Source organism: Ammodytes marinus (assembly GCF_949987685.1).
Source record: "Ammodytes marinus genome assembly, chromosome: 2".
Classification (NCBI taxonomy): domain Eukaryota; kingdom Metazoa; phylum Chordata; class Actinopteri; order Uranoscopiformes; family Ammodytidae; genus Ammodytes; species Ammodytes marinus.
In genome coordinates, this window is record NC_137231.1 from 17,422,321 (window position 1) to 17,446,878 (window position 24,558).

The 24,558-nt window shown below is 39.6% G+C and overlaps 4 protein-coding genes across 4 annotated transcripts; all 4 read right to left on the bottom strand.

Annotated features, from left to right (window-relative positions):
- Nucleotides 1–535: 535 nt before the first annotated feature.
- On the bottom strand, nt 536–4,013 carry LOC307266542 (transmembrane protein 248). Its single transcript, XM_080048586.1, has 7 exons — nt 3,869–4,013; nt 3,238–3,430; nt 2,801–3,056; nt 2,613–2,712; nt 2,320–2,461; nt 2,098–2,227; nt 536–1,814 (listed from the first exon to the last, which is right to left on the bottom strand). Exons 2-7 carry the CDS (start codon nt 3,397–3,399, stop codon nt 1,801–1,803), a joined length of 804 nt encoding a protein of 267 aa, XP_079904712.1. The 5' UTR covers nt 3,400–3,430; nt 3,869–4,013; the 3' UTR covers nt 536–1,800.
- A 722-nt stretch (nt 4,014–4,735) lies between these two features.
- On the bottom strand, nt 4,736–9,597 carry plbd2 (phospholipase B domain containing 2). The gene is made up of 12 exons (XM_080034852.1): nt 9,357–9,597; nt 8,310–8,403; nt 8,052–8,210; nt 7,857–7,957; nt 7,553–7,767; nt 7,072–7,166; nt 6,786–6,946; nt 6,336–6,431; nt 6,169–6,240; nt 5,923–6,075; nt 5,601–5,763; nt 4,736–5,465 (listed from the first exon to the last, which is right to left on the bottom strand). The coding sequence occupies exons 1-12, from the start codon at nt 9,560–9,562 to the stop codon at nt 5,292–5,294; spliced, it is 1,689 nt and encodes a 562-aa protein (XP_079890978.1). The 5' UTR covers nt 9,563–9,597; the 3' UTR covers nt 4,736–5,291.
- A 94-nt stretch (nt 9,598–9,691) lies between these two features.
- rbm19 (RNA binding motif protein 19) lies at nt 9,692–17,188 on the bottom strand. The gene is made up of 24 exons (XM_080034836.1): nt 17,071–17,188; nt 16,800–16,982; nt 16,607–16,711; nt 16,339–16,380; nt 15,817–16,039; nt 15,023–15,285; nt 14,874–14,933; nt 14,656–14,734; nt 14,397–14,468; nt 13,767–13,976; nt 13,525–13,655; nt 13,265–13,392; nt 13,065–13,161; nt 12,601–12,711; nt 12,275–12,475; nt 12,104–12,173; nt 11,862–11,995; nt 11,414–11,474; nt 11,154–11,233; nt 11,001–11,056; nt 10,542–10,658; nt 10,291–10,396; nt 10,062–10,182; nt 9,692–9,968 (listed from the first exon to the last, which is right to left on the bottom strand). The coding sequence occupies exons 1-24, from the start codon at nt 17,104–17,106 to the stop codon at nt 9,886–9,888; spliced, it is 2,769 nt and encodes a 922-aa protein (XP_079890962.1). The 5' UTR covers nt 17,107–17,188; the 3' UTR covers nt 9,692–9,885.
- A 1,367-nt stretch (nt 17,189–18,555) lies between these two features.
- On the bottom strand, nt 18,556–21,966 carry slc2a11b (solute carrier family 2 member 11b; the record flags this gene model as incomplete). Its single annotated transcript, XM_080035071.1, has 12 exons — nt 18,556–18,753; nt 18,898–19,025; nt 19,115–19,190; nt 19,307–19,408; nt 19,696–19,806; nt 19,992–20,179; nt 20,454–20,602; nt 20,734–20,863; nt 20,990–21,114; nt 21,202–21,362; nt 21,667–21,765; nt 21,895–21,966. 12 exons carry the CDS (start codon nt 21,964–21,966, stop codon nt 18,571–18,573), a joined length of 1,524 nt encoding a protein of 507 aa, XP_079891197.1. The 3' UTR covers nt 18,556–18,570.
- Between the last annotated feature and the right edge of the window lie 2,592 nt (nt 21,967–24,558).

A 24,558-nucleotide genomic window follows, 5' to 3' on the forward strand; every position in this document is an offset into this window, starting at 1 on the left:
TGAGGTAAGATGCCTGTGCATGATCAGTCAGTCGTGGTCACAGGTAACTGTACTGATTTTGAAATCGGTACAATACAAAATAACAGATAAAGTCTAATCTTATGAAATATTGATAACATTGAGAGAAGAAAAATTGGTTTGTCTGTTTGTACCATGATTACAATTGGACAAAGGCCTGTTTTTTCCCGACAGTTAATAAACATAGTATAGGCCTACTAAAATCTTTTGATTCAAATAGTTGTGGTGGATCCTCCCTTTTATCGAGTTCAATGCACGATGGCAACTATGACAATAATAAACCAGATATAACATGTCTTTAAGATGATTTCCATCGCCTACTGTGCGAGGACGAACTGAGAGCAGTGCCTTCCAGACATGTAGAAAAATTAAATTAAAATTCCTAAACAATGATTTGGAAATGCTAAAAAAGTAAGGAAAGGTGGTAGGTCTATCTCTGAATAGCGTTGGTCATTTAAAAAAACAAGCAGTAGAACAAGGTACATCCAATTCAGATTTTTTAATGTGATCTCCCTCATTTATTACTGTTCGTGCTCAACTAACAACTGATGAAGCAAATTTTGTCATTTTTCCAGCCTTCTGTATAACAGATCATTTTCATTAAATTAGTAAATGCAAAAGTTTATTATTACCCGTATTGTTTGTATCAACTCAGACTAAAGAGACACTAATAGCTTTCTTTCCCTTGGCAGAAAATAAATTAAATATTATTCTTAGGCCTATACTGTATGTAAAACAATGTGTATTTCATTATCTCACCGGTCAACACTGTTAAATTCCCTGTGCTTACTTACTTTACCATGCTTAGAGACCTGTTATCTCTTTGAGATTAATCAATCAAATAATACAAATTACTTGCATTATAACAACTTGAGCAGATGTTACACATTTTCTCATTTAAACTATCTGTTGCTTAGAAGGTGCTCCTTCAGTGTTACTTCAACACTTGCTTTTTAATTTGTATACCACTGTGCAAGCAATGTAATGCATTGTTGGTATGTGCAATATGCTAAAAACTGTGGAATGTAGATTTGGCATCTGGATCCAATGAGCTTTCAATGTCAGAGATAAAAATTAAACTAACAAAAAAGGCAAACTAGGCTAGTATGCCCAAACAGCTTTGGTCCAGTACAATTTAGAAGAAAAACATCTGCTGATAGGAATAGAGTATATTATACTTTCAAAGTTTATGAAAATATCAAATATTCAAATATTGAGATTCATTCTTGTAAAAATGGGAACAAAAGTAGACAAGTCAGTTCACTGCACATCACAGACTGGAAAGTAAATGTTTGACAAGTCAACAGTACAGACATTACCAGCAGAAGATTTTTACCATTGCAAAATGTCTCTTATCACAACCATGTTTCTTTCTTGGACATGGTATAATAGTTCAGTCTTCTCTAACAGGGATGCACCAATTTAGTATTTCACTTTCATACAGTTTAAAAAATTGTGAGAGACAGAATTAAACATGATTTAAATCGAAGCAACAGAAGCTGAAATATCCTGACTATTAGTCCTTAGTTTGAGTCCAGCTTGAAATCGCTCGATCCTACATACATATTAAGTCTCCACACCCCTGCTGATATAACCCTGGTGACATCATTGGGGTTAATTTGCTTCAGAACGCTCCCTCCAGAGCCTCCAGAGAACTGAAGTGTAAACTGGTATTTTCGTGAAAATTGGATGGATGCCCTTAAAATAAAAAAGAAACAATACATATTGCCCTTCTCTCTCAACCATGGACTGATTTCTTCAAGATGAAAAAATGTTCAGCAGTTAATCAAGGGCTCCTGCAAATAAAGTAAAGCAGTAATGTTAGGTTAAAACAGTATTTTCAAATCAGAGACTCAGATGTGTATATGTTGTGGACAAAAAAATTTATTTCTTAAAAGGGAAGACAAAAGTTCTCAATATCATATGACCCAAAGAATGTATGTTCTATTGTAGTATTTCCACAATTATCTAAATGTATTTAAAAACCTGTTTAATCCTATAGTTCACACATATCAAAATGAACCTTATCATGGTCAGAGAAACAAAGTTGTGTGGTAAGATGACATTGAGTGAAATTACTTGTAAATCCATGCCATTCCAATGGTTTGAGTGGTCGTGTCAGAGCGGCAGTCAGACAGAGTATTAAACAAACACAGAGCAGGAACACGCTGAATTCCAACAGATGTTTCTCTGCCATACGCTGCTCTTCCTGAAGAAAGAAAGTAATGGATGACTGACAGGATGACAAGAGGGTATTTGTGTGATTGGGCAGGTTATGTTGTCCATGTGTGCACACCATACCTGTGTTAACATGACTGTGAGGGAGGGGTCATTGTTGAAGTGTAGACTGTAGCAGATTTGTGATGCTGCAGGAGGCGCTTCGCTCACTTCCACGAGGACGGGTAAAACATTTTTCTCAGATGCAGGGCATTCCGGCGGGAGTCTTCATTTAAGTACACAAAATGTGCATGAAAAAAAAACACAATGAAATTGCTCGTTCACAAGTTGATGGACATTATTTTTTGGCACCAAAGTAGCTGGTGACTCAAATTAAGGAAGCTTGGAAACACACATTTTAAAGTGAGTGAACTTACAGGCTCATAGGCAAGAGGTTTTTTGGGGCACTTATGGTGAGGCATGTGTAGTTATCATTTCCAGACAAAACCTCTAGGGTCAAATTAACAATCTCTTTACCTTAAGAGTAAAAAAAGAAAAATAGCTCATTGTTAAACAGAAAGTTTCACTTTATTTGACTACAAAACCAATACACTGCAATACTTACCCCCAAGGTTTAGTAGACTGCCTATAAAGGCAGTGTGTAGAACAAGGCCATTCAGAGAGCCACTGTTTGAGTTGGTGGACACCTGCAGTGGAACCTTGAGATGCAAACTGGTGAGATTAGATGTCCTTTTAGAATGAACTAAAGTGTCTCTATCCACCAGAGGCGTGGGAACTGGTAAGACAAGCTCAGATGAACTTGCATTGGCTTTTACACAAAGCTGGAACTGTGATAAGGAGGACAGTAGACGGTTCCAGTCCTAAGAAAAACACAATGTGTATAGTTGACACCTCAATGTCGACTCAGGAACACACAAAAACACAAGCATACATGCAGTGCCTGCCCAATGTGAGGTTTCCTTTGCATGCCAGAACCGGTCGTCTCAAATCTGCTCCAAACTAAACAATTTTTTTAGAGACCCTGGACAAGCAAGTCCTTACCTTTGTTATGTCAGGGTTACGCAGAGTGTGAGAGTAGCTGTAAGAGCAGAAGCAGATGAACGAGACCGACAGAAACACCAGGCACACGAAAAATGCCACCCCTGGAGGATTGCGGGATGCATTTTCTTTAAGGTTGGTCACCGGCTGCCAGCGACTCATCATCTGACTCCAACTACGCCAGAGAGGCCACGGTCTGTGAACGTAGGGGAGTCATTTCAGTTAACCTACTAAAGTTTAGTTGTGCTGAAGGGGAAAAGTTTCATTAAGCTAAATATAATTTATGAAATTACCAAAGGACTATCTATTTTTTGGGCTGTATTTAAACTTCGACATGCAGGTGCCATATGTCCTGTGAATAAGTAGCCATCTATATAAAAACAATTCAAAGCATCAATTCTTAACTTCTTATTGACAACCACTGAAAGCCACCTTTGCACCTATGCCATTATTTGTGAAAAGAGCACAGTCTGCAGTGTGACCGATAAGATAGGCTACAATAAGTCCAAATCAACAGGAGACGTGACGCTTGTCAGTCATATCAGCCTACATTATCGGCTATAACCATAGATAGTAAATAATAGGCTATAACCTGCATAGAGTAATGTTGCTAAATAACTAAAGGAGAGCATACCTTCAATTTGCCCAGTCTTCTCATGTAACGTCGCCAGGTTTGGTAAAATACAATGATACCCGAGTATCTCCACTGAGTTCGACATTGAAAGATGTTTAAAGTTCAGTTAAAGCGGCACAAACGATAAACACGACAGCAACGTCAGTTTACGTGGGCGCACTGATATGACGACATCACGGCCGTTAAGCGGACTGACTTTTGGTGGACAGACCGGACAGACCAATGAGACCGACATGCCTTCCCACCTCTTTTTCTCTCGACAAATGGATGATGCTATATAAAATAGAATAAATAGATATAGGGATACATATTGACTAGTTTCATCCCCAAAGGAGTATTGTGGTTGCAATAAACATAAACAATACAAAAATTAAATGTTTACTAAAAATGTAAAGTCTGTTGAGATATATTTTAAAGATGTACATTTAGCCTTATTAGTTTGTTATGTTTTGCAATAATTTGGCTCATACTTGTAATAATGTCATCACAGGTTAGAAAATGTATCTTAAAACTGACGGGCTAAATTACTTCTGATGCGTTCATAAAATGAAATGTTGCCATTCAAGGGAAGCAGAGAAGCCATGGGCAAAATATAACCAGGGCACACTGAACACAATTTACTTCAGGTTAATTAATGGCCTCTCTGTTTCTATTATTGATGGTTGTGGTAAAGAGGCTAAAGTTTAAATTAAAATGACACATTTTCAACCTGGATTTAACCAACCGACCCCCTAACCACTTTGTGGGGGTATAGGACATTTTAATTCTATTGTTTCTACTAGCTTACTACTATTTAGTAACAAACAAAAACTTAATCTGGATGGAAATAGAAAACATCTCATCAAAAATGTCACACAGCATGTTTATTTAAAAACTATTTAGAAAAAACATGCAATGCAAAGCAACACCTCATATTCTCTTATTTTTTTAAATTATTGTCCAAAGTCGTTTTTCTTAAACGTAACAGAACATGTGCATCTGTATGAATAACTGTATTTGGATCTTTCTCAAAATAAATGTGTTGTGGAAACAGTTTACAACTCCAACAACTCAATTAGACATCAGTATTATGGAATTTACATATTTGCACATTTAGCAAAGGCCTAAGAAATGAAATTCAGAAAGAAAACCTGAAAATCAGATATGATCTAATATAGGAGCTCCCACTTTATAGTATGAAGATGGATACCTTTTATTCTTAGTCATATTGCCTCACATTTAAGCTACAATTTCCTGTGCTTCACTTATCAAAAAATGCAATACTTTCAGATTATTTTTGCCACTGTCCTGAGAATCAATAACATTAATATTTTGTTCATTAAAAGTCTTGTCACACTGAATTACAGTCCCATTTCCCTTTGTCCAAACACAGCTGTCAGTATATACATTTATCATACCATTTGCATTAACATTATGAAAACAATTAAGGAGTCCAGATGACTTGTACAGGCTTAAATGTCCAAGTGTCTGGGTGACCCATGTGCATCAGGTCATCTTTGTAAGGGGATGTGCTCCACTGGAAGGGTGGCACCTGGTCCCATGTTGGCCCGCTCACTGCCAGCATGCCATAGTCACGAAACATCCCGTAGGAGGTCATCTGTACACACAATTCATCAGATTTAGCAAACATCTCTTTTATGTCTCACAGTCACACTGAAAAGAATCAAGGAGCATGATGGATAAGAGTACAGGCAGAGAAATGTATTCAAATAAAATTAGAAAAATAAAAAACCTTCATGTCTGTCCCTCCATGTGGTCTCTGTCTCAAAGCGCCAAACGGATACGTTCCATTAGCTGGATTCAGGTCTGAACGGGCTGAGATGGCGTTCTCTCCGTTTGCAGGTGGAATACAACCATCACACTTTGACAATGGGTCTTCCTTAAAGTTATTATACCTGAGGGGAAACACTGCCTCTCATAAATACAATTCACGTGTAGTTATTAGCCTATAAAAACATAAAATATTACTTTAAAGTTTGTTTGTTTGTTTGTACAACGCTGATCAATCCAGAACATGATGGAAAATGTTCCAACTCCAAACACAAAGGCGTTACCTCATGAGGCGGACCATTGAGTTCACATCTGTGACAGCAGTCTGGTCTCTCCTGAATATCTGGGCCCGAGGATTCTGGTCCAGAGAGAACCACGGGCCAAACTTTTCGACCAACTCATTGCAGCCACTGGCATTGAATATGTCTTCATAGTACCTACACATGAGCACATATGAACAAACAGCAATTAACATGTAATGTATAGTACATGTCAACATAAAACTTTATGATTCTAAAGTGGCTACTTACGGTATGTTGAAACTTGCCCAATACCCTTTTTCCAACAGTTCCTGAGTTTTATCAGTGTAGACAACTAATCCCCTGCAGCAATAAAAGATAAGTGGAATAGGAGTCATAAATGAAAAAAACTAAAATAATGTTGCACTTTGATGAAAGATGTAGGTGTAAAGACGTACGGAATCTGCTCCAGCACAATGAAGAGCTCCTCTTTTATGTCAGTCTTCCCTGGAGTGAAGTGGTTGTAGTTCACAATCATCCACTGGTTGTTATACCTGCAAAGCGCACAAAAACACACAGTCCAAAATAAGCATAAAACCTTAAACCTACTAGGTTTTAGGGATTTTCATTTCTTATCCACTGTTTATTCATCAAGACATATCTGAGTCAGCATTTCACAACAAACACTCAGTCCGATGACCCCATTACAACTGCACGACCCAACTGACTTATCTCACATGACTCCTGGTGATCAATAGGTAGGGAACAAAACATTTTATCTTATCGTCTTGAATAGGAATTTTGAACACAGGACAAAAAACCTGCAGACAACACTTCAGGAGACTACATTGCGACAAAGCGGTAATAATGTTGAAACAAAAGGTGTATTTCTAGTGATTGAAACTCACGTTCCACTGTTGTACTTGCTGAATATCTTAGCCCACTCCTTGCCGGTAGCAGCCAGTCGATTGGCAACAATGTTCCTCAGCCACTCCATCACAGTTCCAGTTGGTTGAACAAACTTCCAGAGCGCAGGGTTACTGTTGCCAATGGTGGTTTCCAAGGTAACCTGGAGACACAAGATAGAAGAACCGGGAAACGCCATCTAGCGTTACTTCCTTTGTATTCAAAAAGAAAAAAATAACAACACATTCTTAACACTCAGTTTTATCAGGCCAAGTATACAGTTCTCACCAAGCCACTACTCAGAATATAGAAGTCGTCTCCGGAGAAAATCGCTCCAGGATAAGATGAGAAGGCCTGAGTTCCTCCAGGAATAAGATCATTGCCTGAAAAGGAAAATAAATCAAGCTCGTAATAAAGTAGAGTTAGATTGAAGATTGACATGTGTTTGTCTGTACAGTAAATATGAAGCTAGAGCCAGTTGTCATTTAGCTTAGATCAGCATTTTGGTAATGGAGGCAAAAAGCTACACTGGCTATTTCCAATGGTAACGACTGGCACCTCTGAAGATAAGTCTTTAACATATTATATCTCCTTTGTTTAATCTTTACAAAAACTACAGAAAAGGTACTGATATTTTAATACAACTCTCATTAAGACAGTGAATCAGCATATTTCCCAAAATTTCAATATTTTACTTTAATGTGAATACAGAGGTACTCTGGAACAGGTGCAATGATGAAAATGAGACACGCCTGCATCAGCGGACTACCTGAGGGAGAAACTTGAAAGGCAAAGATGTATTTCTTCATGATGCGCAGCATGGACTGGTAGTTGTTCCAGGTGTCATGTGACACCAGCAGGTCCTTGTTGTTTGGCAACAGCTTAATGAGAGCAGAACAGGAGCCAGACCGGAGGGCTCGATTTTGGCTGGACTTGTTCAGAGCCGATTCCAAGTCCTCCAGATCGCCGCCCAATTGGAAAAGTCTGGTTGGACAGAGCAGTAGTGGAGAATGTCACTCAGCAATAACAGGAAGAAAGTGCTGTGTAGAGATGTGTTTGATTAAAACACTTACAGGAAGCCAAATGGGTAGAGGGAGAGAGGCCCTGTTGGAAATGACAGTTCGTCATTGTAGCTGTCCTCAAGACCCTTCAGCTGAAGCAGTGCTAGACGCACCTGTTGAACAGAATCACAGTGAAACACCTGGTTCCTGATGTTTTTGTATCCATGCAAAGGAATCCATTTTAGCCTACAGATGCTGATCAAGTACCTGGTACCAGTAGGGTGAACTCGGCTGCTTCTCTATTTGCTCTTGAACCCACAGCATATTGGTTGCGATGAAAGCCTTAAGGCGATCACAGTAACCGGTGTCCGACGTGAAGGGCCCACAGTAATTCATTAAAGTGTTCATCCAGTGCTTGTAAATGAGCTAAAAGAAGACATACACCAAGTCGTTAGATTAGAGTAAAATGACATTTTGACTGCTTGGTGAACAGGGCCGTACGAGGAAGCTAAGCTTAAAGCAGACCTGAGATGTGAGTGCAGCCTCCACTGCACCGGCAGCATAAGCCTGCATACTGTCATTGTACCGGCCGCTGGTGGTGACCTCCAAGAAAGACCAGCTGAAAGAGAGAGCATGTGCAAATAAAAGAAAAAGCTGAAACATATGAGCATATTATCTGTGTTTAGGGTCAAGCTCAATCAAACAAAACATACAAGAAGCAAAGCAAGCAATTCCCTGTACTGTAGGTGAGGATATGAGAGGGCATAGGCTGCACCATGTGAGCCATTACTATTATATCAGTTGTATTTGTTATATTGTCATGTTTTGTTCAACTAAATACAAGTAAAGACATTATAAATGCGGCGTTTTTCGACCTCCTCCTATAGACTGAAATCTGACTGTTTCTCTTCAGTCTTTCTTTTTTAATTTCATTTATTTATTACGGCTCACGGCCATAGCACATGGCACGGAGCACACAATTCAACTGAAATCATTACAAAACAAAACAATGGTGCACGGCAAGAAAAAACAAAACAAAACAAAAACATCACTTAAACAATGGCAAAACATTTCTCAAAAAGGCACCTGTTTTAACAATAACCCCTGGCCTACTTGCCCTCAAAAGCTAAATCAATTTGGTCATGGATGGAAAATAAAAATAATAATTTGGCAGGTACTTTTTTCTAAAATACATTACATCCACATTTTTACACTCAAAAAGTACATGGTATTCATCTCCAACACAATTAGAATCACAAAGGTTGCATATTCTTTGATTTCTTTCCAGCCCTTTGTATCTTCCTGTGACTTTAGGTTTCTTCTGCAGTCCTTTGTGACAGACAGTTGATGACTGACTCTTACTTGCAAGCAATTCAAATATATTATTGTCAAGTGCAGAATATCATCTGCTGCATTGATACAACAATGATTTTTTTTTTTAAACGGACGTAATCATGTTGACACAACTGAAGACTATATTAGCCTTTTATTTGTTATGGCTAGCCTGTCACAGGTTTCACGTGTTTTTATGCTATGTGAAAACAAAGATCAGATTACACATTAACGACTCACCCTGATGTTTTAATGTCATCAGTGAAATTCGCCCATGCCACAAAATCTTCTCGGTATCCCTCGACGACAGACAGTTGTCCGGTTTTTTTGTCAAGGACAGTGCTTCTTATTTCAGCTCGAACAGACCCGAGAATATAACACAAACCGGCTAAAACGATCAAAACCGCTGTTAAACTTTCATACGTCTTGTTTCGTCTGTCCGCCATGTTGACATGAAGAAGTCACATGACAAGACGGGTGACCAGTCACCTGACAACAGATGTTTCTTTCAAAATAAAAGCCATATAGTTTTTTATCATGTCAGTTACTTGAACAAACACACACAACCAAAAATACAGATTTTACAGCAAGAAATACAAATTTTATATAAAAACTGACATATTTCATTGATTCATCATTCAATACTAAACATGTCATCACATTTTTCACATGGCACTCGGGACCTTATTTAGTTCATAGTCCAATTTGTACAGGAAAAATAGGAGCATTGGTCAGAGTTGTTTCGAGGCTTCGACATAGACATCAACCTTTAATCTTCCACAATCCCATCAGTCTCCATCGTCTCCATAATTCCCTCCATAACCTCCGTCTTTCTCTGCTTTTTGGAGGCCACTGGAATGGAGAACAAATAACATGGAAGAAAATACATTAATAAACAGTGCAGTTGCATTTATTTCTGCAAGTTAGAAAAGTTTGTGGATTTACCATGAAAATGTTCAGCTGTTTTCCGTCTCAATGTCTCTACAGTTTCCTCAGCATCTGCCCACTCAAGAACAAGGCGTCTCCCATACAGATGGGTGCTGTGGCAGAGAGCAGCAAAGGCTTTCTGTAGAGGAAACAGGGGCATGGCATTTAACATCATCATAGTGTACACTGCAATGTGGCAGTAGAGTACAGTAAGTTTCCGAACGACATAGATCAAAGCTTAAAAAACCTTAGCATCCTGTTTTGTGATGAAGTCAATAAAGCCGAAGCCTCTATGATTCCCTGAACCAGCTGCTTTCTTTGGAAGACGGACGGTCTTCAGTTCTCCAAATGTACTGAAATGACAATGGGATTACACACTATTATTAAATGATCATACTCAGAACTTTCTCTTTCCATAGTGTTAATAAAAGAGTCCAGTGTGTGTGTGTGTGTGTGTGTGTGTGTGTGTGTGTGTGTGTGTGTGTGTGTGTCGGCTACCAGAAGAGTTCCCGTATTTCCCAGACTGTGGCCTGGAAGGGGACGTTGCGCACTAGGATCTTGGTTCCTGTCTGTTTCTTTTCAGCTTGCTTCTTCTTGCGAGACACTTCAGTATTCCTGTACACATAGGGAAAGGACTGTATGAGTATCTAAACGTAGTTGTAGTTGTATGGGCTAAATTCCTCCTCATACACATTTACAGTTAACACTTTGTGAGGAAAAAATTCAACCAATAAGTAAAACTTTCATGCACAGATCGGTCATTTCAGTGTCTGTTTCACATGTTGTAATATAACTGTGATGATTGGTGCTGATGCTTAAAACACTTGAGCAATAAGCAACTGTCGAGGTTAACTACTAACTACTGGTAATAATCATGTACATTCTATATCTTAATATAGATGTGTAACTATCTACATTTATGGACCACCTTTTTTATTCTTCTGATGCACATCTTACCTTGTGGCTCTCTCAGAAATCTTCAGCTCTAACTGGTGTTCGTCCACAGTACAGTGCTGGTGGAGGGTTGAGAAAAAGAACACATACATTAGCGAAGAACCGGGCTGTTAAGAAAAGCTGCAAGCGTTATCTACAAGGAACTGGGTAAGGTACCTGTAGCTGCTTCAGGGCTTTCTGCGCTGCCTCTGCCGTCTGATACTGGACAAAACCGTAGCCCATGGACAACAGCTTGCCTGGAAATCAAACCACGGTGGTTGTTTACTCTTTTTTTTTTTTTTAGTTATTATTAATTTGACCAACTGTTGTAGAAAGCCAGACAAAAACACACAGACTGAATTGAGAATGCATATTTAAAATCAGTATCCCATGTTACATCTAAGTATATAAAAGATAGCAGTTTTAATGTTTGGTACCTGTTTTATCTTTCTTCGTGGAGACACTGCAGGACTGGACCTTGCCACATTTGGAGAATGTCTACAAAAAAATTAAGAAACAATATTAAACATCTCAAACATTGTGCTGATAATAAACCCTTACACAACTTAAAGACCTACTTCACCAGTGGGAATATGAAAGTGTATTGAACTCTGAGATCCTATGTAGTATAAATATGCAAGAATTTAAGAAATCAGTTTATCCTAGCCTGAGAAAAAGCAGAAAGAGTGTTTTATGGTCTCACCCTACATTTCACACATAATAAAATGTAGGGTTAGGATTAACAGGACAGCTGGGTCAAGAGAAGACTGAGGGAAGAAAAACCTCATTCATTATATCATAAGGGCGATTTTATAATGATAGAACGCCGGTTCCGTATGGGTGAAGTATTCCTTTAACTGAGGGACTCATTATGAATTGACCTACCTCATGTAGTTTCTCCTCCGTTGTGCTAAAATTAAGATTTTTAATGAAAAGGGTGGAACCAGGAGCAGATTCCTCCTCCTCTTCTTCTTCGCCCTCTTCCTCCTTCTTCTCCTCTTTCACTGCCGCCTCTTTTTCTAATTATTATAAATAAAATCCAATTATTCAAATGATAACTCTTGTATAGAATTACAAAAGAAAAAAAAAAGAAAAGAGTAATGTTAAATTTTTTTGTGTGATTTTACCTGGTTCTGGTCTGGGTGCTACAAACACCCCCACAGGTGCCCACTCCAAATACAGCGGGACGTGATGAAACTACAATGTTAAGAGATAAGGAGAAGTCTTTTAAATGCCTCTTTTAAAAGTTCTGCTGCACATGAAAAATAAAAATAAAAAGCTAAGAGCTAAAAGCTGACCTTGCTGTAGGCCAGACGAGTGAAGGCTCGCTTGGCCTCAGTTGGCTCCAGGAACTCGATGATGGCGGTGAGTCCCGAAGGTGGCAGCAGTACTCGGCCCAGAGAGCCATGAGGAGAGAAGAGCTCCTCCAACTCTGACACAGTCACTCCGGCTGGAAGGTTCTTCACCAGGATCACAGTGGTACTCCTGGCTGCTGCCGCCTGTACACCAGGGCACACAACACATTCAGGAAACATCCCCAGCCAAGGTTACTGCTTTACAGGCATTGTAAAATGTGTATAGATCATAAAGGGACAAGTGAGAAGGAGTTTGTATTAAAACATACCTGACTAAAGGAATCCAGACTGACAGCGTTGTCTATTAGAAATTGTCGTGTCTCCTGCACAATCTGCGTCTCTCCCAGGGCCATCCGCACTGCAACGCTTCCCTTTGACTCCTGCAGAGGGGGATACAAATCAAATCAAATCAGTTTTATTTGTATAGCCCAAAATCACAAATACATTTGTCTCAGACTTTTATTTGCACTGAAGGATTTACATGTGGATGTAGCTGCAACTGGTGAAAAAGGACATATTCAGACAGACAGCAGCACTGTCATTTATCTGAATGCTACCTCTACAACAGCTAAGCGAGGTGCTAGTGCAACTGCAAAAAAAGACACATGGTCATCGGGCAAATAAGTTGAACTCAGCAAAATCTTTGCCAAAAACCATTGCAATCCGGCCTATCCAAAAGATACATGCACACATTCCTTGAAGATTGTTATTTGTAGAAAGCAGTATTACTCACATGGTCCAAGACTTGGCTTTTTGTGGTGTTGTATTTTTCAGCAATGGCATCTGCCACTGCACTCGTGCCCAGAAACAGGGTGTTCCAGTTGTGGGAGCTAGAAGGAAATCATGTCCAAACATTTTAATTATCAAATTCAATTAATTCAGAGACATCACGAACAAAGAAGCAGAGATTTGAAGTAATTATAAAGCCTATACCTTGAACTTGAGGCTTTATTTTTGGCATCTTTTTGCCGTTTGTAAGCGGAAGAGCCAGGACCCCCAGCATCTGAAGAGTCTGTCTTTTCCTTTTTAACTGTTGAGGGAAGCAGGTGAAGCATCCTGCCCTAAAAGAGAGAGAGAATGAAAGTTTCGTATCAGCCTTTAACTTAATTTGAAAATGAATATGTGGCACTTATTTTAAGAAGTCATTTCAGGTCCTGTTGATGTGGTGTAGAGAGTAAAAAAAAGTTAAATACCTGAAATATATGTCCATCCAGCTGAGATAGAGCGGTCACTGCATTCTCTGGTATCATGTACGTTATGAAAGCGAATCCTTTAGGTTTCTTGGTTAGATTGTCAATAGGGAAGAGCACCTCAGATAAAGGACCTGTAAAAGGTTGAAGAATGATTATACACTCGTACAAAAGTGAATTTACTGTACTAATGGAGGTGAAGTGAAAGCCTGTAAAAAAAAAAATCTAATTTATTTTTTATTCACCATGTTTTTCAAATATATCTTTGATCTCTTCCTCGGTGCAGGTGTAAGGAAGGTTTCTGATGAAAAGTCGGCCTGACTCTGCAACATCTTCCTCCTCCTCGTCCTCCTTGAGCGTCCTGGTGAAATTTCTGTCAATTTCTTTTTCCTTTTTGTCTCTCTTGCCCTTTCCTGCAGAGGCATCCACACGGAAAACCTCAATGTAACGCCCACCTGAAAACACACAAGCAGAAGGTTTGTCATGGGCCACAACAGATGCTCATGCATTTCTATAAATACAAGTCCGTCATCTTCTTCTTAAAGCAGACAGAGTTAGGCGTGCATCTGGTGATTACTTTTGTGTTATCATGTACAAAAGTGACTATTTTCAAGATTAATTGTTTTGTCTACAAAACATAACAAAATAGTGAACAATGCCAAACTACGATCCAAGAGCCCAAGGTGACTGCATCAAAAAAAAAATGGCTTTAACCGATTATCAAAATAGTTTGTTTCTGTTGATTGTCTAACTGATGAATTGTTGCACCTGTAGACTAAAAAATCCAACAGTTAGCAATGTAGGATTTTTTTCAGACCACCAACATACATTCAAAATGATGCCCAAAAATAAGTACAGGCTACAATATTTCTCACCTATGTAGTCTTTATTCTTCTTCAAGGCCTTTTCCACCTGTTCATCAGAGTGCAAGTCCACATATACATATCCTGTAACCCAGACAAAAGACACCTTAGCTGATACATGGGCCCGTACACACAGTCATCATAGATAGACACATACAGTACAAACAGGCGACTACATACCCAACAGATATATGGTATACAAAATATTGTCTGTAAAAATATGCTGAGAAAAAACATCTGAAATACATATTGAACGTTGTTAAAAACATACCAGTTCTCCCTCCGCTCTCATTCCTCCCTATCCTGATTGCAGCAGGCTTCAGCGGGGTCATAAACTCTCGGATTTGTTGCTATTGAAGTCACACACATACACAAAACTAATATGTTTATATGTCATAGATACAGACACATTTAATATACAGGATGCTCTTAAAGTGGAATACATATCTTCACTTCACCTCTGAAACCAGGAAGCTCTTGTTCACTCACCTCTTTCACACTGAACGGGGCTCCTCTCAGCTTTATGGTGAACTCTGTCACCGGCTCCATCTGCAGACAAAAAGAACAAGCTGAAAACAAATGCCTTGCCATATGGAATAGCAATGTTTTAAACGTGTAGATTGTTTTTGAACAGTCACCTCTTGCTTGGCCGTTTTCTTTCCTTTTTTCTGCTTGTCAACCTCAGAGGAAACGGTTTGGGACTTTGAGATGTTTTCTATGTCTCCACTCTCGTAGGCGCTGTCTGTGAGCCGTGCTGGACCCTTATCCTCATCTTCTTCACCTCCGTCTTCACAGTCATCCTTCACTTCACTCTCCTCCATGGTGGCGTCTGTCTGTGCCACCTTTAAGCGCAGATACTCCATATCTGATAAGCCAGACTTCAGTGCTTCTTTAGTGCCACCTGAAAACCACCACAAGCAGCCAATACTTAAATACAAGTTTCCGTTCATAGTGTACATTTCTACATGTGGATTGGTAGTTTTTGAAATATAGCAACCACAGACGCAAACATAATCATTGCTTGCATAGGGAAACTGTAACCAGCACTAAGTAGATTTTAGAAGAGTATGTATGCAAGACTTTATTGCACTATGTATATTCAGAATCTGGGTTACAATTTTTTTGTGAATGAAGTTCTATCTTATATATTACACCCATCAAATTGTCCCAATTGGGACCAGACTGAACCTACGGCTACACCACTGACACTGTAAAACAAGACATTTTGAAGTTTAATACAACAAAGCTGTCTGTGTGAATTTCTTTAAACTAGTGGTAAACTAGGGGAAGTGTCATGATATTGGGTCATGTGGAAGCTTTACCACATGCTCCAACTGAGATTGTACCTAGTATAAGATACATTAGGATCCAGTCCCTAAAATGGGGGGCAGATTTCATTGACCTACACTAAGAAGAGACCACCGTTACAAACCTTCATCTTCATCCTCTTCCTCCTGCTCCTCTTCCTCCTCCTCCTCCTCTGAATCAAAGTTGAGGTAATCGTCTGAGGCGATCTTCTTCTTGCCCTGCGTCTTTGTCTGTACAGCGTCAGGAGGACCAGGCTTTTGCTGCATTGTGTCATTGGCCCATGTTGGTGCTTGGCTTCGATTCTGATGCACTGAAAGAAACTCCTTGAATCCCTGGTCCTCTTCCAGCTGTGACACACACACACACACACACACACACACACACACACACCTACATCAACAATGATTGACACTTCAAATGGACGAAATACATTAAATGTAATAACACCTTCATACAGTAACACTTAAGAATATATCTATAAAAAACACAGGCAGAAATCATTATTTGATTATTATTAATATAGTATACTATATTTTAGTGAGGTTGGTTTAGACCTGTGTATCATTTGATTTCACATACGGTAAGGTAAATGAAACATGTCTTTCTAACAGCAGGCAATTAGCTTCTGAATTAACCTTTTACTCACATTTCCAAGTGCACTCTCAGTTTCCTTTTTCTGCTGTTTTTTCTGGAGACAAAGGACAAATGAATATACTGGCGCCCAATCCATACAAATGCATCAGAAAGAATGAGTGCTGTGAAAGTTCAGAACTTTTTTATGAAAAAAGGACATTGTGGTAACATGTAAGGTGGTCTGATGTGTGTGTGTGTGTGTGTGTGTGTTTGGGGGGTACATTGATATTGTTTATTTTCTGGAGATAGTATGAGGACTGTATTTTGTGTCTGCCTGGTACCGTTTTGCTGTCAGTTTCAGCAGGAGTGGAGAGTTTGTCTGTAACTGTGTGTTTGCTCCAGGCTTTAGCTTTCGTGGGGTCTCCGAAGGCCTTGCACATCTCCACCTAGAATAAAGGACAACCAGGCGGGTTTGTAAAACAGTAATGCTATGTGAACACACCGCGCATGCTCAGTGGTAAAGCCCATACATACCGTGACTCTGGACGTGTCCACGAAGCTCTTGTTGAAATGTTTAAGAGCTTTGTTAGCGTCTTCCTCGACTTTAAAGCCCACAAAGCCGAATTTGCGGAACTTGCCGTCCTTGGTGAACTTCAGAGAGCAGTCTGTCACGGTGCCGAAGGCGGCGAACATCGACCTGAACCTGTCCTCCTTCAGCTGCACACAAGACAGACAGTGACATTTTCAGATGGACTGACACAAAATGGGAAATTACTGTGTGCCAACGTGCGGGCGGGGTACTCACCCCGTCAGGGAGGTTTTTAACGATGATTCTCGACATCGTTTTGGTGGCTGTGAATCGTCTAAACTTGTTTTTTAAATATATGTCAACAAACGAGCGTGGACACTGCTCTAGGTCGCCATTTTTGAGTGGGAAGGGCCTATTCCTCCTTCTTCTATTGTGTCTTTGGAGTTGTAAATGGCTGTACAGATGCTTTAACGCCGCCTGCTGGACTGTAAAGTTGAAAATGGCAGCAAAAGAAGAAAACAGATAAATTCCCTCTGCTAAACCGATTCCTTTTAATTTGTTCATTGTGTGACTACATATCGTCATTGATCAGTGGTGAAAGTTGGCATATTCCTACTTTATTATTTTCATTCCATGCTAATTTATACTTTTACATAGGCCTACTGTTGTTTATTTCACTAGGCTACATTGATTTGAGCACTTAAATTACTTGTTAATTTAGCAGATTAACTGGAAAATGTTTTGTATATGAAAGCATCAGTAAAAGTAGGCTAATAGGCCTACATAATAATAAAGTATAATATATTTATTTCATCTTTGATAATGGAGTAGGCCTACATCTTATTGTTTTTTTTTCGTAATAGAGTCTGTACTGCCAAGTGGAACATGGCATTAAAATGATGGATTACTTGTATTGGTATGAACACTGTGAGACAAAATGAGAAGCAAATGGCGGCCCACTTAGCCAGGTTAAACGTTTAATATTTAAAAATCAATTGATACAAAAATACAGATACTTATCGCTCATTACTAAGCACACATGTACTTTTAACAGCTTGTTTTTCTAAATGGCACAGAAAGGAATTCCACAGAAAGAGCCAAAACCATTCTGACCCCACTTCTCTTATGGCTGCTGTTCAGAAGTAAAGCCTATTATATGAGTCTGGAATTTGAACCAAATATTCCAGATCAGGAATAAGTAGGATTACTGTAGCCTCCCTATGCTTGATTGTACTACTGAGTACATTCAGAGGCAATTTTCTCTCAAACAGATAGGTATTACTTTTTTAAAGATTATTGTTTGGCATTTTTGCTTTTATTAGACAGTTTGGAAAGACAGAAATGACATGGGGTAGAGAGGGGAATGACATGCAGAGAACGACCCAGGCCGGATTCAAACCTGGGTCTCTATCCCTGTGAATACATGCATGACACACACTTAAATTAAACCCTTAGTTCTTCATTCACGCTAAATTACATTAAACTTTACTTTTTCATACAAAGAAATTTCATAACAACACCATTTATAAAAGTTGTAAAACACCAACATTTATCAAAAAGAATATCACAATATCACAAACATTCAAATGTTTATGTTTATGGATTAACTCAAGAGATGTAGAGCATGTAAATACAGCATTGGCAGAAGCATTCACTAATATGACTAATTTCTACAGAGATATACAGTATTGTGTTTGTTGTGTGGAAAACTTAACTTTAATACTGTGAGACATAACAAAGCTCTACTTGGTCATCCCCTGAGTCAAAGGTTGGGTTTCATATAGAGGTTGATAACAGTGTTGTCACTGCTCCATCGGCACGGCTGGTGGACGTCTGGAATTCATTCTGGATTTCGAGGAAGCTTCTGTTCTTGGTTTCAGGAACGATGAGCAAAATGTACGTTGCCACTAAGAAGCATATGACCAAGAACACCAGGAAACAGTACTGCTGCAGCCCAATCTGCTCAAAAAAAATTATTAACACAATGAGTCTAACTCCCTCCAAACATCCAAACCTTCAATCATTGTTTCCTCATTTGAAATGTACCACGTAAATAAAACCTGTAGATATATTGTCACCATTGTCACCATTCTGGACACCTACCACAATAAAAGGGAATGTCAAGCCGATGAAGAGGAAACTTAACCAGTTGACTGAGCCTGCGATCATGTACGCTGCGGGTCGTGTGGTTTGTGTGAATAGTTCTGTGGTCAAGATGTTAGTCACGCCGCCTTAAAGGAAGAAGACACAACAACAGCAAAGGTTGGTGCAACAGCAGCTGAAGAGGATAGCCTTTTAAAGTGAATGATTTAGAAGTTACCTGGTCCTAGGCCAAAGCTCAGGATAAAAGCAAATACACATGCCATGCTCAGGTACGGCAATATTGGGCTGGCATCCTAAAAGAAAGATAGACACACAAGTAGCAGTGCAATTGATGTTTGAAAAAAACACGAACCTATACTGTATACATTGAATATCTATTCGTACTCTGTCTTGTCTCGAGATGACTCACCTGGAAAGAGAGTGTCAGCGTGAATAAAATGCAACAGATGCCCATCAGTGTGTATCCTCCCGTGATGAGCACTTTCCTTCCCAGGCGTTCAATGAGCAGACTCTACAAAACACACAGCATGACATAAGACTAAAACACACTGCAGACAAAATGCTTTGTTGGAATTTTAATTTGACCCTTCATTGGAAACTGCCAGTTTTGTACTCTTAAAATCCTGCTCAACAGTATTTCAGTTTGTGTTCAGTTTATTTGTGTTACCATATTTTTTTGACTTCTTAACTGAGGCTTTTGTTTGAACAATTTCCTACCTTAGTGGACAATAAACTTGCTGTTACTGTTAGATGCTCATGGAAGTAATGATAAAGGTAACATGTAAATCTCATACTTACACAAGTTAAAGCCGTGATGCATTCACAGGCACCAGTGCCAATTGTCACATATGGTATTTTGTCCTGGGAAATGCCAGATTGTTTGAACAGGTAATCTGTATAGAAGTAAATCTACAGGAAATACAGACAAGAAATACTGAATTTCAAATAAAAGAACGTCCCAACCCCTTAACAATCTTAAGGGGTTGTTTTTTAGGTCTTTATTAATGCTAATGTGGGCACAGAGGAATAGACTACAAGCTTTGAAGTAAAGACGGACAGATTGTCATTCAACAGATGTGTCATAGTGCACGTACGGCATTGATGCCGTTCAGCTGTTGTGCAGCGTTGAGCAGTATGATGGTGAGAAGCTGCCAGCGGATTCCACGATCGGTAAAGAGCTGCCAGGGCTTCTTGGCCTGGAAACCCACTAAGTTATTCTTCTCCTTCACGATATCCTCCCATTCACCTTCCCATCCGGCTGTGCCGTGCAGATGCTTCAAGGCTGCAGAAAGTAAAAAGCACATGACATAGGTACGTGGCTACAGGGTCTGTTTGCAATCATGTCAAATGTTTTTTCCGTGTCAAATCAGTTTTCTTGTTCCATCATGTTGCTGTTACCAGAATGCGATCACATGCTGGGACTCACAGAGGACCTTAAGCTCAATGTCTTAGCCTTGGATGGTTCCAGACAAAGGGAGTGCTTAACTTGGTAAACCCTGCTGTCATGTGCACTGGACGACCAGTTTTGCAATGCAGAAGTGGTGGTGTCAGTTTACCTTTCTTACACCCCTCATCGTCTCCTTTGTCAATGTACAAGTAGCGCGGGCTCTCCGGGAACCAGGGCAGGATCAGGAGCTGCAAAAAGGCCGGGATGCATGTGGTGGAGAGCAGGATGGGCCAGTACTCTTCTCTGCCCAGGAGCTCTCTGTGAAATCCCACATAGAGGTCCGATTTGAAAATATACACAGGGCATATCAATCATGCGAAACAAACATTAATATTTTGTGAACAAACATTAATATTTTGTGTAAAGAATCAGATGTGTCCGACGTTTACTTGAGGCCGACCACTTGTCCAGTCAAGATCCCACCAGTAATGAAGACAGAAGTTCCCATTCCAATGGCACCGCGAAGTGCAGTCGGTGCTATTTCCCCAAGATACAGAGGTTGAACACAAAGGGAGATACCTATTGAACACAAAACTGAAAATTTCAGAGGTTTGACGTTCAAAGCAAATATTTATCAAGAGGATTTCAAACATGATATGAAGACGTGTTTAGCCGGGAATACAGCTTTGCTTCCGAAACATTTACCTGCATTTATTCCAGTGAAAAGACGTCCAATGATGAGTAACTCAAACACTCCTGTGGGGTAACTCAGACCCAGCAGCAGAGCAGCCGTCAAAGCAAATATATTATTTATCAACAGTGTCCCTTTCCTGGAAAAGCAATATGACTGAAATATGATTTGGAAAATAGGAAGATTTTAGCCAAAGTACATACATTTTTGTTGATGTTGTACATACCTTCCCAGCATCACAGACATGGCCCCACCAACACTCGCTCCTATGAGTCCCCCTAACGTGAACATGGACACAATAGTGGACCAAAGCAGGGTGAGAGCACCCCTTGATATGTCAGTTTGAAAACGCTCCCTCCAGGTTTGGTTGAGGAAATCTTGCACATACTGGAGATGGAAGAAGAAACACACAGAATGCACATTCAACAGGTGAAACAAAGAATGACTGATCCATGATCTTTAGAATATTAATAAGCTAAGCCTTTTTGCATGCATAATGATCCAGACATCACTGTCTGTGGATATGTGTGTTATTTTAGTGATGGAAAAAATGTGATCCAATAATAGTATTTATCATGTTTGAGAATTGACTACACAATGCAAACAAACACAGTGCATTTGGTTAAGACTCTGTCAACTCTGTTCATAATTAGACTCAAGACAGCACAGTGACAGTCAGTTGTGTAATTACCATCGTGGGTGCATTGATGATAGATACATTATATCCATACTGAAAAGTCCCCCCTATACACGCAGCACACCCTGCTATCAGCAGTGATTTGTTTGGAAACTGCAATGAAACAGAGATACATACACAAAACAAACATGGACATGTGAATAAAAACTGAAAATAAAAATTGCACCCCACTCCAGTTAAAGTTTAAAACTCAAATTACTGTTACAATCCACGTAGGCATACCTTTGGCCGCGTCGTATCTTTCAAACCTTTAATAAGCAGAGGCTGATATTCCTCCGCAAATGCTGTGGGCATCTTGACGCTGCTGTTCTGCCCTGTGCCCAAAGTAATCCTACTGTTTGTGCGTGTCCTCTGCATAAAAGGGTTCTTGACAGGAAAACCTAAATCTGAAAAGGAGGGTGAATTCTATCCCGAGGACGATACAATTGATCTGTTGTCACAGTGGGACCTCGGGGGCGAAGAGGATCCGAAAAATTGCTCCATGTCCAACAAGATTTCGCGGCGCAGCAAAAACTCGGACACACGTGGAGTGAGAGGGTTCAGCGCATCCAGAAGTGACTGTCACTCCAGCGAACATGAAATTATTGAGGAAAAAAGCACCAGAGCTTTCCAAGAAGCAGTAAGGAGGCGGAGAGAGAGATACACTTCAAACAATGGCCTTATTATGGAGAAAGGTGGATGTAAGGTAGCCTTTTTTGTGGTTTCGCCTAAAGTCGGCTAATGTTTGCTTGAGACGTAGGCTAATAAAGAGAAATATTCGGCCTAGCCTATGACTGATACAGGCCTAATGTAAATTGAATGTAAAAACCTGCTCGTATTATTGGAGCAATAAAGCATGAAAACGATGTATTATTTTATGATCCAAAATACAACAAATTACCATTAGTTGCAACTTATAAACCCATTATAAAGAGTGCCTCATCAGTACACTTTCTAGCTAGACCCAATGGAGACTTTCACTTGCTATTTACTTCAGTGGAGGAATCATCATATATGGCCATTTGGAAAATAAGCCTCAACATCTGTTGTGCACAAATGTTCTAAAACCCTCCCATGACTCAACATGCATTATGTCATTGAAGTATCTTTCAGTGATAAACTGATGAACACATTCAAACAGAATAAGGAAATAAAGAATTAACATTCATTTGTTAAAGGGATTGGATTTTTATTTTATTTTTGGTTTGAAAAAAATAGTTCACAAAGGGTTGATATTAACTTACCCCTCTCTTTGGTTCCACAGATCCTTCATTGAAATTCATAATGAAATCTGCCTTAAAATGATGAACCATGTATAATGGCTTCAGTCAAAGTACTTACATAATGTTGGCCTATATTGTTAGGGGCATCATATGATCCATTCTTCAGGGAGGGTTGGGCCAATACCTCCTTGAAGCACATTCCTGTGTGGTGCTGCTTGCCCCTTGGTGAAGTAGGAATCGCTGCTTCAAATATGAATAATATTCACCCTTTGTTGTCTCAGTTAACAGAATGGGACACTTTACTCTATGTGCTTTTGGCCAGCCCGTTAAAATAAGTCAAAAAAGATAACCCCGTCACACATACGGAATAGCATGACCTAAATGTGCTTTATTGGGGACCCACCCAACTTTATTTTGAATGAACTAGAAATGCATTTCTCTGTTTACATTGGCCTTCTATTCCATCAGCCAATCTCATCAACGGGTGGGACATGGGTGGAAAACCTTTAGATTTCTGATGGAGCATCTCATTGGTAAACATCAGCATGTTTTGATGCTGTTGCCTTAAACTGACCTCCCCAGTGTTAGCCTTGTGAGCAGCAGACATTGCGTAGGGATGATGTCATCCTCAGCCATCCTCAGAAACACTCATGTGACAGGCTTTGTAGCAGCTCTGGGAACAACACTGTGTGATCTACAGCTGGAAGCCCTAACCATGGTAATAAAACAAACGCATACAATATATTTGTGAAGATATAGTGCAGCTGCTCAAAGTTCTAGTTCTACCTCAGGTACACCATGTGTCATAGCAATAGTAAGTTTAAAGGATCTTTAAAGGTGCTGTAAGCGGAATGGTTCTTTTAGCTAACTTCCTGTCAGTTACTGCAGTTAGCAGTCCCCTCGCTCGTCCCTACGTCACCACATTAATGCACTGCGGTCTTCAAGCAGCGAGTTATCTAGCATCATCTCAGATCCATAAGTGTGATAAAACATGATAAAAACCATCAAAACAGACATAGGGAAGGATTTTTACCTGCTCCGTCATTGTAGGCGCATAAACATTCACCCATCTGTCGCTCTGGCCTGCTCCGGCAGTGAGACCATGAGTGAGACGGGTGTCGGTTTGTAGCATTCTCTCTTGTGATTTGATATTAATTTCGGGATCCCCGAAAAGTTTATTTGACGATTTTATGCAGAGCAACTGACTGAGAGATCGGCTTTATGAAACATGCACATTATGTAAGTGATCACTGTATGAATAAAGAGCGATTTAACACTTATATTAACATAAATACATCGCTTACTTCACCTTTAATGCAGAGGATATACACTTTGAGACTGAATACAAAGTTTCATGTGCAATTGCCCATTATATTATTGTTGAAGTGCTACAAAATGCTTCTAATTTCTACTCCTTTTTCTTCTTTAATAGTCACATTTTAGTTGGGGAGACAAGTGTATCTTTGTTGGCAATTAAGAGCTATGTGTAATCATTTATAATTAAAAGAGAGAGTCTTCTATACATATAATTGGTGCTTAAGGTAATCCCTCATCTGCTTCTGACTAAAAATGACCTAGTTTAAGTTTTGATGTGGGGAGCCGAGGTTACCTTCAACGATGAAAAGAAGAAAGATGGACACAGGGTTAGAAAGCCAAAAAAGATCCAGGTTCTCTCTGCACAACA

What these genes read in the sequence shown, in the direction of transcription:
- LOC307266542 (XM_080048586.1), bottom strand. Translation starts at nt 3,399, where the DNA reads ATGATGAGTCGCTGGCAGCCGGTGACCAACCTTAAAGAAAATGCATCC. An exon ending in CAGTCTACTAAACCTTGGGG is followed by an intron (nt 2,713 to 2,800) that starts GTAAGTATTGCA and finishes TTTACTCTTAAG; the next exon opens with GTAAAGAGATTGTTAATTTG. An exon ending in AACCTCTTGCCTATGAGCCT is followed by an intron (nt 2,462 to 2,612) that starts GTAAGTTCACTC and finishes ACTTAAATGAAG; the next exon opens with ACTCCCGCCGGAATGCCCTG.
- plbd2 (XM_080034852.1), bottom strand. Translation starts at nt 9,562, where the DNA reads ATGGCGGACAGACGAAACAAGACGTATGAAAGTTTAACAGCGGTTTTG. An exon ending in AGGCTGCACTCACATCTCAG is followed by an intron (nt 8,211 to 8,309) that starts GTCTGCTTTAAG and finishes GTCTTCTTTTAG; the next exon opens with CTCATTTACAAGCACTGGAT. An exon ending in CTTTCAAGTTTCTCCCTCAG is followed by an intron (nt 7,167 to 7,552) that starts GTAGTCCGCTGA and finishes TTTCCTTTTCAG; the next exon opens with GCAATGATCTTATTCCTGGA.
- rbm19 (XM_080034836.1), bottom strand. Translation starts at nt 17,106, where the DNA reads ATGTCGAGAATCATCGTTAAAAACCTCCCTGACGGG. An exon ending in GTCTGGATTCCTTTAGTCAG is followed by an intron (nt 12,476 to 12,600) that starts GTATGTTTTAAT and finishes CCTGGTGTACAG; the next exon opens with GCGGCAGCAGCCAGGAGTAC. An exon ending in TCACAAAACAGGATGCTAAG is followed by an intron (nt 10,183 to 10,290) that starts GTTTTTTAAGCT and finishes TTTCCTCTACAG; the next exon opens with AAAGCCTTTGCTGCTCTCTG.